The 16,695-nt window shown below is 35.3% G+C and overlaps 1 protein-coding gene across 1 annotated transcript; it reads right to left on the reverse strand.

The window, feature by feature from the left end:
* Nucleotides 1–7,770: 7,770 nt before the first annotated feature.
* LOC124168952 (dynein axonemal heavy chain 7-like) lies at nucleotides 7,771–16,626 on the reverse strand. Its single transcript, XM_046547369.1, has 4 exons — nucleotides 16,142–16,626; nucleotides 9,549–9,744; nucleotides 8,270–8,395; nucleotides 7,771–8,184 (listed from the first exon to the last, which is right to left on the reverse strand). The coding sequence occupies exons 2-4, from the start codon at nucleotides 9,735–9,737 to the stop codon at nucleotides 7,891–7,893; spliced, it is 609 nt and encodes a 202-aa protein (XP_046403325.1). The 5' UTR covers nucleotides 9,738–9,744; nucleotides 16,142–16,626; the 3' UTR covers nucleotides 7,771–7,890.
* Between the last annotated feature and the right edge of the window lie 69 nt (nucleotides 16,627–16,695).

Here is a 16,695-nt window from a genome sequence, read left to right on the forward strand (position 1 = left end):
CACTTTATGTCTGCGGGTGAGCTTCCATGAGAGTCCGAACACTCTCGGATAGCTTTGCTGATGGGGGAGGGGTAGTACCGAGAGAGAGAGGAGGAGCGAACATAATGTTGCCAAATGTACATAGCCATCCTACTTTGTCACTGAAAACGAGTGAGTCATGGGTGGCCACAGGTATTTTGGCCCAAGCTCCGAGACAATATACCTACTCATTTGGAAGGTATCGATGATAATCCTTTCACAGAAGCCCATGACATTGTCAGCTACCACGCTGAATGAAGCACTGCTGGTGGTAGGTATACTTAATCACATACAAGGAGAACGCGTGAGGTTTGGCAACACCACTCCACAAGCAGATTAACGATGTTCACTTGGCAGAGGTCTGAGAGCGACTAACTGAGGCCACACCTACTGTTTGCTGATTGGCAAAGGCAAAGTCACAGGTCAAGAAACTTTCCCTCCCCTCATCTCCACTTGCTTTAGCCACACCAACTCACCCGCAGAGATGAAATGAACAGATTATAGTAATACCTTACACCTCTGGTGATGGGAAAGGACTGACCTTTATGTATGATTTCACACATTTTAGGTTCATCATGGGGTGAAATCTACCTAAACCAATCAAATCAACCTATGAGTGAGACTACATATCAAGTGAATGCATCAAGCAAATCAGTAAAAATACTATTTTATATCAGTTGCTGCAGCTTAACTGGTTTTAATGGAATTTATGTTTATTATTAAATGATAGTAAAGGAAAAATAAATAAAGATAAGACTCCTCTACTGTGCCAATGGAATGTTAACTATGTATGTCATTTGCGTTTGCAATGTATTTCATTTGCAAGAATATTAAAATGAATTAGTGTCTTCACTCTTCCTAAGTAAACCTTTATTTCTGAGAAAATATCATTGCAGAAGTTACAATCTTCATCTAACAATTCAAGAACATATGTATAGGAAATTCTTTCTCTTGATTCTGTTCGCTAAAAATGTGAAACCTGATGAACCCCTCCAAAAATGTGCATCATACACTGCATAACAGAGGCATTTTCCAATTTTCAGAACAATAAACGATCAATAAGGACAAAATGAATTTTAAATAGAGTACACGCAACCCACACACAACTTGTGTTATGGTGGTTGTATCATTAATTTCACTTAGGGGCCTTATTTTAGGCCTCATTAAAAGCTATCAGAATTTCTTCATCAAATATACTATTGGTATTGTATTTGGAGGAGGGGATCGACAGCTGAGGTCATTTGTACCATGAGGGAAGGGTATGGCAGGATGGGTGGAGAAAAACCCAGCGTCGACATTAGCCTGCTCTTAACTAAAGTCACTAAGGGGACCATAGCTTAACATCCCATCTGATGGATGGAGTGTTGCTCTTGAAATGTCCTCCACACAACACTCAAGCAGAGATCACGCAATCTCTTAGAATTTTCAGCCACTGCCAGGATTTGAACCCGAGCCCATAAGGTGGGAAGCCAACACTCTAGCCACCACACCAACCTGATCCCCCAGATAAACTATTTATTTATAGAATTGAACAAACATGAATGATACATTTTCAGGGAATCATCATGGGGCTTAAACTCAAGGCTTTTCAGCTACCATTAAGTGATTGTAATAGGTGATACTTTCTGGAATCCCATCATTATCACTGAAAAGTAATTATACTTTTAGTCCAGGAAACGAAGCCTTTCGGCTTGCAATTTTTTCAAACTGAATCGATTTTCTTGAAATTTTCACAATAAGTAGGGAATATACCAAGAATAATAATCTATATCATGCCGACGGGCGCTTTTACCCTGGGGGTGGTTTCCACCCCATCTCGGGGGTGGAAAATTTTAATTATATTTTGACCAGAGGAATCGATAGAAAAATAGATTCTAAGAATAAAATGTTCTATCCATTTTTGGCGTAAAATTAACATTTTTTGAGTTATTTGCGATTGAAAGTAACAGTTTTTTGACGAAAAAATCAACGATTTTAATCAATTATAGGCAAATAACTTGAAAAGTATTAATTTTATTAGGAAAGTGTGAGTAACAAAACTGTAGCTTGTAAAAAATTAAATAAAAATCTTATTTTATATTTCCTTTATGACCAATTCGGACCGAGCTACAGCTTGTTGATGGTTATCTATTGTTTGTCATACGCTAAATTTGAAAGATTCAATACCAAATAGCGGGAAAAATTTAATTTTCGAGGAAAAATTATTTAATCTGTTTAAAAGTGTTTTTAAAAAACTTTCTTATAATGACAAAAAAAATTTTTATCATGAATTTGAGCGAGTTATGATTAAAAATAAGATCAGTCCCTACTTTTTTGTACGAAAAAAATCAGTGAAAACAACTCCTTATTACCACTCTAGACAAAATTGATCAATGCCCTTCAGAATTTCTCTTTATTTAAGTATTGTTAATTGATCCTAGAAGTTTTTTTTAATTTACAACTCTAAATTTTGGAAAAACTGGAGAAAAAGTGAAAAGTCATTTTCTAAAATTTCGTTAAAAATGCTCTTTTTTTTCAAAATAACTCCAAAAAACTGGAGATATGAAAAAAATGCTAGAGTAATAAATTGTAGCTTCTTTATTTTCAAATATTTTGGTGTGTTTTAATTTTCTATACAATAAATATTTGGTGAGATATTTATAATTAAAACTTCTATTTCCAAGGAAGCTCCACCTTATTTAAACCCTTAAATCCCTCCCCTTTCAAAATTAATGACTCGAAAAAATTTTAATTCACATGACCTTGTAGTCAGTAAAAAACCCTACAAAATACAATTTACATGAACATTCTATCTTAAAAAATAAAGGAGCTATGTTTGAAATACCAATCAAATTTATTTTCGAAAAATTCGAAATCTACAATTCAGAGCATTTATAATTAGCATTCCTCATAATCAGCATATACTTTGTGTACTTTACGTTAAAAGCTAACAATACACTCAAATTTGCTACAAAATAAACACACATACCCAAAAGATGTATATATGCATACACATATGTGAGTATGTGTGCTCTCGCTCACAGTGACCTGTGAGCATGCGTGTGGTGGGAAGACTGGAAGCCATACAGTCGCCGTTTGATTGTGTTTCATGTAATGTCTACATAAATGTACATTTATTTGTTTATTTTACCATGACGAAGTTTGTTCTGTTTATCCTATTGTTATATCTTTTCTGTTTACTGATTAAAATCATGAGAGAAAAAAGTGAATACATAATATAAGGAGTGAGAAAGTGAATAAGAAGATACAATGTGATAAATAATTTTTATTTTTAGGGTAAATATTTTTTTTTACATTAACCCCCAATAAGGGTTGATTATTATGGGTTGAAACGCCTTAAAATTATTTTTCAAACAAAAAAAATAATTATAAAAAAATTTAAACTAAATTTTACCCGTATTTAGCTTTAAAATATAATTTTTTAAGTTTTAGCTTTTAGGGGTATGAAAAAAATTTTTAAAGGAGGTATGATTAGTATAATCACAAATTTTTATGCAAATCGATTCAGTTTGAAAATTCTTTTTTACATTAACCCCCAATAAGGGTTGATTATTATGGGTTGAAACACCTTAAAATTATTTTCCAAACATAAAAAAAATAATTATACAAATAATTTAAACTAAATTTTACACGTATTTAGCTTTAAAAAAAATTTAAGTTTCAGCTTTTAGGGGTAGTTTTCACCCCTGAAAAATAAAAAGCGCCCTTCGGCATAATATAGATTTTGAAGTAGGGGGTATAATTAGTCTAACCCCAAATTTTGGTGCAAATCAATTCAGTTTGAAAAAATTGCAAGGTTTTTCACTTTTATGAGCTTCATTTCCTGCCAAATTCCACTTAGTATTCATCATTTATTACAGTCAACATGTTGCGCTACACTCCAATATCATCCCTAGCCAGCACATAATAAGTCTTTGAGATAAGGTGAAAGGAATAAATAAGAAGGGCGGTTATAAGCTTGCTGGTCTTTTCTTAGGGTCTCTTACAGCCAGGCTGACAAACATCCAGAGTAATGGCTCCATTAAGGCTAATATGTATGACAATAATGTTTTTACTCTTGGCACTTCTATGTTATGAGGAGAAATAACATCATACAGCCATAATTTGAGAATTATTCACATTTATGATATGACGGCATAATTAAAGTCGTAAGAAAAACACGTAATTTCACATGAATAGAACATAAAATGTAAATATCAAAGAAGGGAATCTATTATTTATTCATCAATTAATCAGACAATAAATTAAAATTCATAAATATTAGATTGTGTGGACCTTAAATAATTTCAGTTTCTTTCACGCACGCAGCAGCTAAGGTTTTCTACATACATAATTAGGTTTAAACTGGTACCTATGCCTCATATCCTTAACAGATGCCGCAGTGCAATAGTTAGTATATAAAACTACTGACCAATGGGTCGCACATTCAATTCTCCCAGATTTTATTTTTTTCTTTCTGCCACAAAGAAAAAGTATGTGTATTTAAGCTTTGCATCTTCACCAGCCAGTCGTTTGTAATTAATTTTTTTTCTACTTTTAGGAACATCTGTTATAAGTTGTTCAGCTCTTATAAAGACTCGCTGAATTACGGTTCTTGCTGAATTTCACCCGTAGGCTTTAAATTCATATCAGGCTGAGCAGTGTAGCATATGTAGTACGCTGTTCTGCCGCCTTTGGAGCTCCAGCAGAAACGACTTCTGTTAATCATAGGATATTTTACGGTATTCTTACCTAAAATCTTATCCTTGCCTTATATGAGTCCCTTAGCTTACAATAAGTCTTATCAATTTTTTTCCATAAGAAAACTATGAGAAATGGAAAACTATCTTACTTTGTACTACCTGGGTCAAGACTGAACACATAGTTACCATTGTAAGGGTTTGCTTTGGGTTAACCGTGTGGGGGCAAGAATTGGGAAATGGTAGGGACACACACAGTCATTAGTAGGGGTGTATTAGTTTTAAAAGCTGAAACAATAAATATTTGCTCTAAATTATACATCCTGGTCCTTTTCTTCTTCTTGCACACCATCTCTGGTATGAAGCCTGCCTGATATCCTTCTGCCAGGAGGTAGGCTGCAAACTACGATTTCCCTTCCTTTTTTTCATAATCCATCATCTACGTACATAGCTGCTCAGACTTTGAGGCTTCTTCCCGTCTGCTCAATATATCAAGCTTTACAGTCTTCACACGTAAGTCTGTAAATTCCACCCAGGTCCATTACTACCACTGTGTCCTTCACTTTGAGGAGTAGGTGTTTAAGATTTAAGTCGTTGCAGAAGGGTGGCTTGCACCAATTGCAAATCCCATTCGCCAGAATGTTCTCTGACTTTCCTCCTCACCGACCATAAATGCAAATGACAGAATACCATTAAAAATTTCTTATGGAATGCTTAAGTATTCAACCTTAGACTTTAAAATGGATTACAAGTGCTCAGCAAGATCCCCGGCATTATTTTGTTCCAAAGATCAAAAGGACACTCATTTTATTGAAAGTTCATACATATTTGTAAACCTGTTCATTAAACTTCGTGGGATTTTTTAATAATAGAAACTAACAGTAACAGAGGCTCCTCATTGGTAAATAGAATGAAGCAAATGTATATTTTTTTCAAATTTCTATTTCACACAATGTTTTAAATTCAAGCATAAATGCTCATCGGGTTTATTGAATTTTTGATTTTCCTTGTTTAATATTCTCATCTCATATCAAGTTTTCCAAAATGTCTTCTTGTTTCCAACTTCGCCTTCATCTCAAAACTGAGCTTGAAGTACATCTGATTTCCATTATTGTTAAATGAGATCATACTTACAATGTCTGCAATCTTCTTTGTTTTACAGTTTTTTTAATGCCAGCTTCATGTGTTTCATTCTAAAATTCTTTACTAGATTTAAACTTCAACTAAAAATATGCATACTGAAGTGATGAGAGAATTTTTATCTTGCAGCACATAAAACCTTACAATTCAGTCATCAATAATTCTCATCAGGCAGTGCTTCAAATTAGTTATCACAAGTTAAAACAAAATTGGTGAAATTTTTTATTTAACTTAGGGCATGAAATATTTGGTCAGATCAGTCCAGCATAAGACCAACCCATCATAAAGCAGGATTCTAATGTATAACGAAGAAATGCACCAAAATGTTACAAAGAAAAAAGTAAATATCCAAAAGAAGCTGAGTAAAGATGCAATTTTAGTTATTTTCAGAGGGATGAGAGAGAGAGCCACATTTTTAAATATATTAGGAGATAGAGAAAAGTGATGAATAAACTCAGGAGTGGAAATAAGATGAGAGCGGAGGTGGGGAAAATAGTGAACTTTGAGCTAGAGAAAATCAGGGACCTGATACAGGGAATACAATGTGTACAAATGAAATACAAATACATACGCCAAGAACGTACTCCAAAATTGATTTACATTAAAAGGAGAGAGGGACAGTCTAGAGAAAGTCCAGAGCTTCTTAGGGAGACAAAAAAGAAAACTTACCTCAAGGGATTACATCAAGGCGGTGGTTAATACTCTTTGAAGAAACCTTAGCTTCATTAGGAAGGAGAGGGAAACTTTTAAGATGCAAGGCAACAAATTCAAGCTCCTCAAAGTCATAATAGGGTGGTTTCCTATTATTTTTTTATTGCCTAAATCGAAAGATTATTACTCCTGGAGTACGTATTTCATGCTTTTAGATTTTTAAATGACGATATCTATTTTTCGCGATTAAATGAAAAGTGAAAATTTTCAAGCGCGCGAAAACGCGACGCGTAAGTAGGAATGATGGGAAAAAGTCCGTGCGACGCATTTCTGGTTCCCCCTCCCACCTTGTGAGGTGACCTTGATCGAGGCTCTGAGCGCTAATAGGACGCAGGATGCTAGCGGGTAGCTGAGTACCTTGCTGGATGGTAGCGCTTGGCTTAAAAAAGGTTTATTAATACCTTATCAAACGAAGAAAACTTTCCGACCTAAGCCAGTTTTAATAGGTGATTATTAAGACATGTTTCCCTGAGCTCTGTGCCTCATGCATGCATTGGTAACCTCAGACGATGTATAACTCCTATCCTCTCGTGTAGAAACTAGGTCCCTGTGACGTCACGTGGAGTGGAATCGCACGGGCGCCAATCTGGCCTTTTTCAAATGAGGATAAAATTTGACCCTTGCCATTCGTCAAAACCGGTATTTCAAAAACCAAATAATTTGTGTATTATGAATACACTAATGGTGGGTAACGAATCGCAATCAATGCCTTTCGTTTTCTTTGATGAAGGAAACTACCCTATTATCTCAATGCAAATTTAAGTGACTGAAACTCCTCAAACACTAAACAGAGACATACTCAGACATATAGCTGTCAATACATGGAATAAAAGTACTTAATACCAAAAATGGCACCTCAAATAAATTAGCAATTTCAAGATAGGAACTGCTCATGAGAAATGTACTACTTCCAGTGTAACAGGATTTTTTATGACCCACAACAGAAATTTTTTGGAAGTCCTATCACAAAGGAAGTAATTCACTTTTCAATATTTTATGCAGCCAGGCTCTTATTCTATCCAATCATGCCTCAAATGTGACAGGAAGCCACACTGGCAACAATTCAAAATCATAAATTGAAAATAATATCAGTATTACAAACACCACCAAGATGACAGTAATTTTTTTTACAACTGATTGCAGAGGATTAATACCACAAAGAGAAAAAATCAATGCACTTTCCCTTTCTTTCATATGAAAAGAAATGATGCTCAGGAAATGAATTCTTTTATACTAGGTGAGAAGGAACCCACCAGATTTTACTTACAAATAGGAGTATAGCTGATTTAACGGTAAACCATGTACAAAAATAGAAACTGTAAATTATATTGTGAAGCCTAGGCTAAATGAAACACACCTTAAGGTTTGGGACACCTTTAGCTGGGTCCTGCAATACAAAATCCACAACAGCTTTCTTCACTGCAATAAGAAAATCCTCACGAATCTCATCAGTCAACTCATCCACTAAAGTTGCCCAGCGATTCTTCAAATGCAATGGTACAAGTCCATAAATGTTCTTAAGCCAAGACACTTCTATAGGAGCTACATGTATGGTATCAATGCCATGATGAATATAATAATAGTAGCGCAGAATCATTTGCTCTTCTTTATTAGGAATTTGCTGATCAGTTCCATCCTAGAAAATTATATATATTAGCTCCGGCAACTTACGCTTTTAATAGTAAACAGAAAATCAAGAAAATTAGATAATTGATCCTTACTCCATCTTTGTATAAATCCAGCTCATCCACGTTACACTTAGAATCGCCTTGCAAAATTATTTTAACAAGTTTCTTCCTGAAATTCTCTCTTTCCTTTCTTAGCAGTGCCAATGGTGAAAGCCTCTTCTAAAATTGATGAAAAATCTTCATCAATAAGAAAGTAACCTTTCTGCCACAAAATATAACTAGGTATATAAAATATAGCCGTTATTCATAAGATTGATGAGACATTGAGGGTAGATTTTGACTCAGAATAACACTGTGTTCACAGACTGGTAAACTTGATAAGTTCACCAGTCTATTAAGAAACTATTCACTCATTATGTGAAATGACCTAATCCCCTAGACCAAGGGTCTTCAACCTTTTTTTAATGCAAGGGCCAAAAATCGATTTCACATCGCCCTGAAGGACACAATGATCCACATCACTTTACCAACACATCATTAAATAATAACAGAAAACTTCAAAATGCAACAATCTTTATAGGTTAAAAAGTTCAATCCATCAATGTGATTTTTGACATTGTTTATTTTATATATATATTTGTTTATATAATATTTATTTGTGTCAATTTTTGGTTTTAATTATGTAATTTCAAAGTGTATCTTCTAACTAGGTGCCCCTACACCCTTGGAGTGTCGTTTGTGGGCAAAGTGCGATACAGTAATTTCTATAGCCTCTGGGGGCCACAAGAAATTAGCCAGAAGCCCGGCCATGACACCATCAAATCTTTCTGAAAAATTTTTATTGTAGGAAGGGAATAGGAACACTACATTGAAATCAACTCTGCAATTCAGTTTGTTACAGAGTAAAATATAAATTCAATTTTTAATGAACTAGCACTGAACAACAGGATTCTAAACTTTATTATGGATCCTTTTGAGCACAATACTGGCAAAGCAAGGGTAAATTGTGAGGAGCACCAAAATTATGAAATCAAATGAACAGAAAGCTATAAAGCAATGGAAGGACAAACAATTAATTCTTCAAAAAAAGATAAGATGAGAATTCATTCATGATAGAATCGAAAAGAACACAGTGAAGGCATTTCTTAGCTCATTAAGGATAGAAAAACTAAAAAAAATAGGATACTGGTGTACCCTAGCATTATTACAAGCATTTTTATTTTTATGAGTTATCATTTTCTTTCATTGATACTCATGCACTAACAAAGACCAAAACAGGTCAGCATATAATATAATGTAATAAGATTTCAAGTAACAAGCATTGTACACTGCTACTCACAGTGCACCCAACATAGGCTCTACTTATTTTTACCTTTCCATCAGATTTACTATTAGGCATTGGTTCCCCAGGTCGGTACTGATGCCTTAACTTGGGTTTTTTGCACAAATTTAAGTGCTTAGGTGGCGTAAATAAGTCTGATGGAAGAGAATTCATTTCAGGAGACGACTTTTTTCCTAGAAAATCTTGTCTTTTTGGAGTCTTCCTTCGCTGCTTATCCATATTAATGCTGTGAAGAACAATTATCAGTTATACAATATTCAACGTTTTCCGACTCTACTTTTAGGAATATTGGCATGATGGGAGTAATATTAACTTTGCAATATTCCACACATTTTAAAAAATAACCTCATCACTTTCCACACAAACTGCATCATTATCAAGGCTTATTCCAGCCAAAAGGAAGTTACGATTTATAATGACATAGTTAGAGCTGTAACAAGGCAGATTAATTGTAAAAAATAAATAAAAAGTTCAGTGGAATACCACAAATATATTATTACTCTCATTATTTGCACAAGAATATCAAAGTACAGTAGATTCCGTTTAATGAGTCCACCGGTTACTTGGGGCAGCCGCTTAATTGGGGTAGATCTTGAAGAACAGAACCCAATAGAGGAATATCCCAGAGTATTCTCCGCTTAACTGGGACAGCATGCCGCTTTATTGGGCCATGAGTTGGCAACATAGACTATACTCGCAACGAAATTAAATATTTTTGTTTTCAGAATATGTACTATTTCTTTTATATTTTCCTCCTTTGATTTACTCTTATTTTTCACAGATGTTCCTATTCTTGCCCTATTTTTAAAGCTCTTATTGTAATACTATTCGCAAGAGAATAGGACTTTTCTTTAATAGGACTTCGTAATAGACATTCATTCAGCGTCGCTTGAGCCTGTGAAAAATTATTTTAACTAAATTGTTTTAATTCTTAAAAATGATAATAAATAACTAAAATCGCTGACTTATTAATCAAATTAATAGTTTAATAAACTTATGTAACTTATGTTGCATTATAAACATTCTTTAGTCTTCTTTCTATCATTTTAATGTTTGTTTATGCCCATATACAGGATAGTTTGGGGCAGCCGCTTAGTTGGGGCAAAGTGCACAAGTCCCGATAAGTCCCAATTAACCGGAATCTACTGTATTAATATCCAGAAATTTTTCTTTCATCCGCCTGTTTTTTTCATTTTATATTTGGAAGTCGTTCATCAAAAACAAAGTAGAGGTGATAAAATCAAGACCTAACTGTGAAGAAGCAAAAATTAAGGAAGGAGTGAGACAAGGCTGTGCTTTGTCATCTATAATTTTTAACATTCACACCAAGAAAGGGTTAATGAAATCAAAGAACAGGGCTCAGGAGTAAATATCCATGGAGAACAAATTAGGATGCTAAGATTTTCCAACGACATAGCCATCATTGCAGAGACAGAGATTTGAAAAAGATTTTGATAAATATGGGTAAAGTGATGGGCAAATATCAGTTGAAAACAAGTGCAACAAAAATGAAGATATTAGTATGCAGCAGAAGAGAAGAAGTCAATACTAACACTAAAATAGGGAAACAAAATCTGAAAAAGGTGGACGAATTCTATTATGTATTTGGGAAGCAGGATAACTAGCAATGGGAGAAGCAGGAAAGAAATTATTAGCAGAATATACAGTACTGCTTGTAGCAGGACACTTAAACATGGAATTAAAGATACAATTTATAAGAACCTACATTTGGAGTATACTTCTAAACAGAAGTGATGCATGGAAAATGACAGCAGCAGAGAAAGCAAGGATAGAGGCCTTCGAAATATGGTGCTCCATAAGAATAATAGGGATCAATTGGATAGACCAAGTAAGTAATGAGGAAGTCCTAAGAAGAGTAGAAGAGAAGGGAAGCCTCATGAAAACATTAATAAGAAGACGGAAGAACCGTATAGGCCTCATCTTGAGACATGATGGCCTAATGATGACAATCGTCGAGGGATAAGTACATGACAAGAACGGAAAACGAAGACCTCTCATGAAATAGATAGAACAGATAAAGACAGATGTGAAAGAGAAGAAATATGTAGGTGTGTAAAGATTGGTCGATAGGAGAATTGACTATAGAGCTGCATCAACCCAATCTTAGGAATGTTGACCAGTGATGGTAATAGCAGGGTTTTCTGTAAATATGAAATTCTTACTATGGATTTGGGGTGATCAAGAAAGTTAACTGTTTGTTGCATTCCATTTCTACTTTAGGTTATCTTGGGATGTTGAGAGTTGAAAAGATTCAAAAAGTTATCTCATTGTCAGACACATCTGGTCCATTAGCAGATGATGTCATCAACATAACAATACCAAAACAAAGCGTTATATAAGATGGAATGTGCGGAATTGGTATTCTAAATTGTCAAGATTTATTTCAGCTAATACAGGTGAAGGCAGGGATCTCATGGCAAGGCCATCTGTTTGGTGATAAAAATTCTTATTGTACAGAAAATAATTTTGGTCAGCATACAGTTCCATGAGTAGATGAAGTTCATTAGCAACCAGTGTCTACATTGAAATCTCTCAGAAAATTTTTAGTAAGTTACAAGGTATTTTGAATTGGCACAGAAGTAAATAGATTTAAAGTATACCAGGACTAGCCGCAATTATAACTTTTACGGGAGTCACCCGCAATGCACAATTGTGCGAAAGATCCATAGAGAAAAAATCATCGGCCATGACCGGGATTCGAACCCAGATTCCAGTCAAGTGCTTTAGCCAGTTAAGCTACCAAGGCATCCTTCTTCCCTGTGGACACTACCGGACAAGGTGTTGCTGGACTGCTGAGCATGTGATGCCACCAGCAGTCCAAATAGTGCATACAGCGCCACAGCTGGAGAGCAGGCCCGGACATAGAACACAAAGAGGTACAAAGAGAACACAAAGAAGAGACCAAAACTAGTCAAGAGCGATCACCTCTTTGTGTTCTATGTCTGGGCCTGCTCTCTGGCTGTGGCGCTGTGCGCACTATTTGGACTGCTTGTGGCATCATATGCTCAGCAGTCCAGCAACACCTTGTCCGGTAGTGTCCACAAATATCCACAGGGAAGAATGACGCCTCGGTAACTTAACTGGCTAAAGCACTCGACCAGAAATCGGGGGATCCAGGTTTGAATCCCGTTCAAGGCAGATGATTTTTTCTCTGTGGATCTTTTACACGTAAATAGATTTATCGCCTCAATTCACACACGATGATATTCCAAATTGAATACAATCTTTAGACAATTATCTGGTTTTCAGCAAAATATGCATAACATTAAGAACTCGATCATTTTGACACAGAACCTTCAACATTACCTCTCAACTCCATGCTAGTTTCTTTTTCTATGAAAATTCTGTCTACTTGAATAATATGATTATCAAGAAAGCAGAATAATTGGTTTAGGATACTGATTAAGTCATCAATTACCTTTGATCTCTAAAATGATCCACTTGAAATGTTGTATATATTACACTGTGGGCTTCTTGCTTATTTTATGACTAGCACCTTGCCATTTTGAAATAGCAACATTTTGATGGATTGACAAGTAGAATTTGAGTGATGTAATATCAAAGAAGAGATTCTATTTCTACCTCAGTCACTAGACAAATTACATCCCAATGAAAACTTTGTTTGTTTACATAACACATTTACCACAGAGAAATTCTTGTAATAAAATCAGATGCAAATAAAACACTACTAGTTGTCAAGGAAATTTGAATTTGTTGATAGAAAAACTTAAGAGATTTTTTTTCCTCTGCCAAAAAAAACTACACACAAAACCCCTAGTAAATAAAAAAGGAAATAAAATAAATAATAAAATAAAATTGGATTGAAAACTTGAAAGCCAAAATGAGCAACAAAAACTAAAAAGATAAAATAAATAAAAGAAAACACTTAAAAGAAATCTGAATTTATTAAACCACGTAGACTATGTACAAATCATATGCATAAAATAAAAATAGTAATTAAGAAAAAAATTAAATAAATAAACATTAATCATAGCCTCAAGATCCACAAGAAACAAAAGTTTGAGGAACATAGCGATGCTGCAAAAACTTAAGATTATTAAACCTTGCTTTTGACTTTCAAATAAAAAATAAATGTTACCTAAAAAGAAATAAAAATTTGATAAAAAATTTGGTAAAGGGCCCAAGCACAGGAGGCAAAGTGAAAAAAATATGACTCATTTCTTAACTAAATTAATTACAATTCAAACGAAACATACCAAGAAAAAAAAAAACCATAAGAAAAAGTTATTTGAGTCATTATGTTAGATTGAGAAATCAGAAGTAAAAATATTTGCTGCAATTTCAATAATATAAACAATTAGGTATTTATACTTCATTGGAAAGAAGATATCCAACAGTTTGTGTAAAATTAGAGCTTTGAGAACACCAAACCCCTGGAGTCGAGTATGACGCAATTAAGTTTTCAACACTATCATAGTATGGTTTTCTTGGCTCTACAGTACACTATTAGAGCAATTATATTTTACAAATTTTATCATCTCAAAAAGAATACCCTTGTTTTTAACTGAATACTTCAGATATTTTGAAGCCAACCAAGCCCTTATTTTGATGGTTAGGTGAAGATATGAGAGAGCAATTCGAGTGTACAATGTTTACCCCAGGACCCAGACTTTCATGGGGTTAACCTCCTTCAAGGCAGCAACACGAAAGAAACAACCAACCAAACCTTGTGACCAAATGAAATAACTCAAATTTCTCTGAAGGCAACGTAAACTAAGCTCAGGATTCCAAGAGCAATGAGTCCCGTTGCCTATACACCCACCTCGTGCTACAAGTGTCAGATGGTGCCTGTGTTATGTGACCACAGAACAGCATCATGCAGCCCTTGTCTCCTATGCAACTTGTGTGAAACTCATCTGCGTGTGGCTGAGTGCTTAACAATGTAGATCCCAAGTACCACAAAGTGATTTGACCCATCCTAGCAGTGGTGCAGCAATGGGGGGGGGGGGGTTAGGGGGATAAAACCCCCCCAGAGCTCAGAGAAATTTTTAAATTTAATCCATTTTACTTAATGGATTAGCATTAGCTATAGAATAGTGTTAGGATAAATCAAATATCCCTCAGAAAGCCATAAAACTGGCCATTTTGAAGTATAAATCTTTTTCTGGTGGAGGACCCCCACAACTCCTACTTACCCTGGCAGGTATGCAGTACCCCCACACCCCAGAGTATTAGTTGCTCCTAAAATCCCCCCTAGCCTTAATTCTTAGCTGTGCCCCTGCATCCTAGTACAACAATTTCTCAGATAAGACCTCTGCAGATTTCACGACGTGCAGCCACAGATGCAAGATAACAGGAAACCAGCACTTAGTGTGACCTTTTCAACCTCTTTCATTAGACTATAGAAACCAAAGCAAGGCTTCCCTCTGCCCCACCTTCCCTCTACTTTTATGATAGAATTTACCACAGATTTTTTAACATTCTCTGAAAAACATTTTGGATTTGGGCTAAGACACTCAAAGAGTGACAAAGCAAAATTTATTTCCCTGTGACAAGACACATATAAGTGAGGCCATCCATATATAGTCCGAAAATAGAACAGTAAATTTCCCACACAATTCTCTCTGGTCAACCGAACCAAATAGGATTGCCAGGAAAACAATGGCAGAAAGGAAAGTCAACAAGTGGCCAGGCAGGACTTGGGAATCGAGCATGGGAAACTCTGACCCAGCTAGAAACCAACGCTTGGACATTAATTTACTTCAACTAGTAACGACCACTCAACAGTGCTGCTTTGGAAATTGGGAGAATCATCTGAAGAAAGTTGGCAACAGAACAGCTCCACAATGCACACACAACCAAAACTGTCAGCAGTGAATGATGACCGTCAGAAAAAGACAGCCATTTCAGAGAGGAATAAAAAATAGGCAAACAGCGTAACAAAATAGTGAACATTTTTCATCCAATATGATTAAGCAACTGACAGGCATTTACCCGAAACTCGCAGTCGCACTGGTGCTATGAGACTATCGTTGATTGCCACTTCGAGTAATTCTAAAAGCGTCCTGACTACAGCCACTTGATAACATTACCTTAAATGGCGGCACAAAATAAACTTAAAATAACCAACAACACCTTGCCACCTTTGCAAGATGCGCAAGCTTTCACGGTTGCCATGGCATCCAGGTAAAGAAATAACTGTACCGAAAAATTTACTGCCTTCGACTTGGAAGACAATCACATGGACGACATTACTAGCGACAAAAGAATAATTTTCCTAGGCAAATTTTAAAAATTAGATACATATCTAAATATCGAAGAACAAGTATGCGATCCGCATCGGAAGCTCTAGAAGCCTGTTGAAATTTTGCGCTAGTCTAAAGAACCAATACCATTGATTTCCATGCGAAATTTTACGTATTTCTACTGTACCTTATAAACGCTCGAAAAAAAATCGTAAAGGACACTACTAAGGCAATGAATGAATTACCACATGGCCCTGACATCCCATTACATTGACGGGTATGTTGCTTAGAATTCACGATGATATAAAACGTACCCGAAAGAGACTAAAAATTTAAGAAAAAAACTACTTTACTTCTGAACTCTTGGTTTTATTCTTCGCAGTAACTCTTTCTTACCTTCAACGCAATAAAACATAAATTCGCCGTCCATGTTTCCCGCTATCCGTGGATTCTACCCAACTCCGCACATGACTGAACTCTCCAACTCTCTTGATTGATGCATTTGTAACACTAATTTCCTGAACATTTTATATACCCTCTAAAATTACAATGCCACGGTCAAATACAAGAAAGTTCTTGCTCAAATATGTGCCCGTGAATGATGCAAACAAGTAAATCTACGATGCAGGTTAAGCCAACGCAGATTTCCTAAGATTTCTATCAAAGGAGAAACCAATATAAACGATGGTCAACTGCATAATACGTAATTTTGAATAGTTAAAGCAATAAATACGGACAAAAGAGTTAATATACCACGTGAAACATTAAACCCACGAAAACATGGCGCCAAATCCTCTTTAAATTCCGGAAGGAAAGACTTTCTTCAAAAGAGTACTCATGATTCTGAAGATGAATCCTTGGTTTACAATATTGTAAGCCATCCTGACGTAAGATAAATATTATAGTGAAACTTTTTACATTTTTATTCACAGATTATCTTTTTTAAACTA

The sequence above is a fragment of the Ischnura elegans genome, chromosome 12, assembly GCF_921293095.1.
Source record: "Ischnura elegans chromosome 12, ioIscEleg1.1, whole genome shotgun sequence".
NCBI classification, from domain to species: Eukaryota; Metazoa; Arthropoda; class Insecta; order Odonata; family Coenagrionidae; genus Ischnura; species Ischnura elegans.

Bases quoted from the DNA above. Each gene is read 5' to 3' on its own strand.
- LOC124168952 (XM_046547369.1), bottom strand. From the start codon at position 9,737: ATGGATAAGCAGCGAAGGAAGACTCCAAAAAGACAAGATTTTCTAGGA. The intron at 8,396-9,548 runs GTAAAAATAAGT...CATCAATTTTAG, and splicing joins ATAGTAAATCTGATGGAAAG to AAGAGGCTTTCACCATTGGC. The intron at 8,185-8,269 runs GTAAGGATCAAT...ATAATTTTCTAG, and splicing joins TGGATTTATACAAAGATGGA to GATGGAACTGATCAGCAAAT.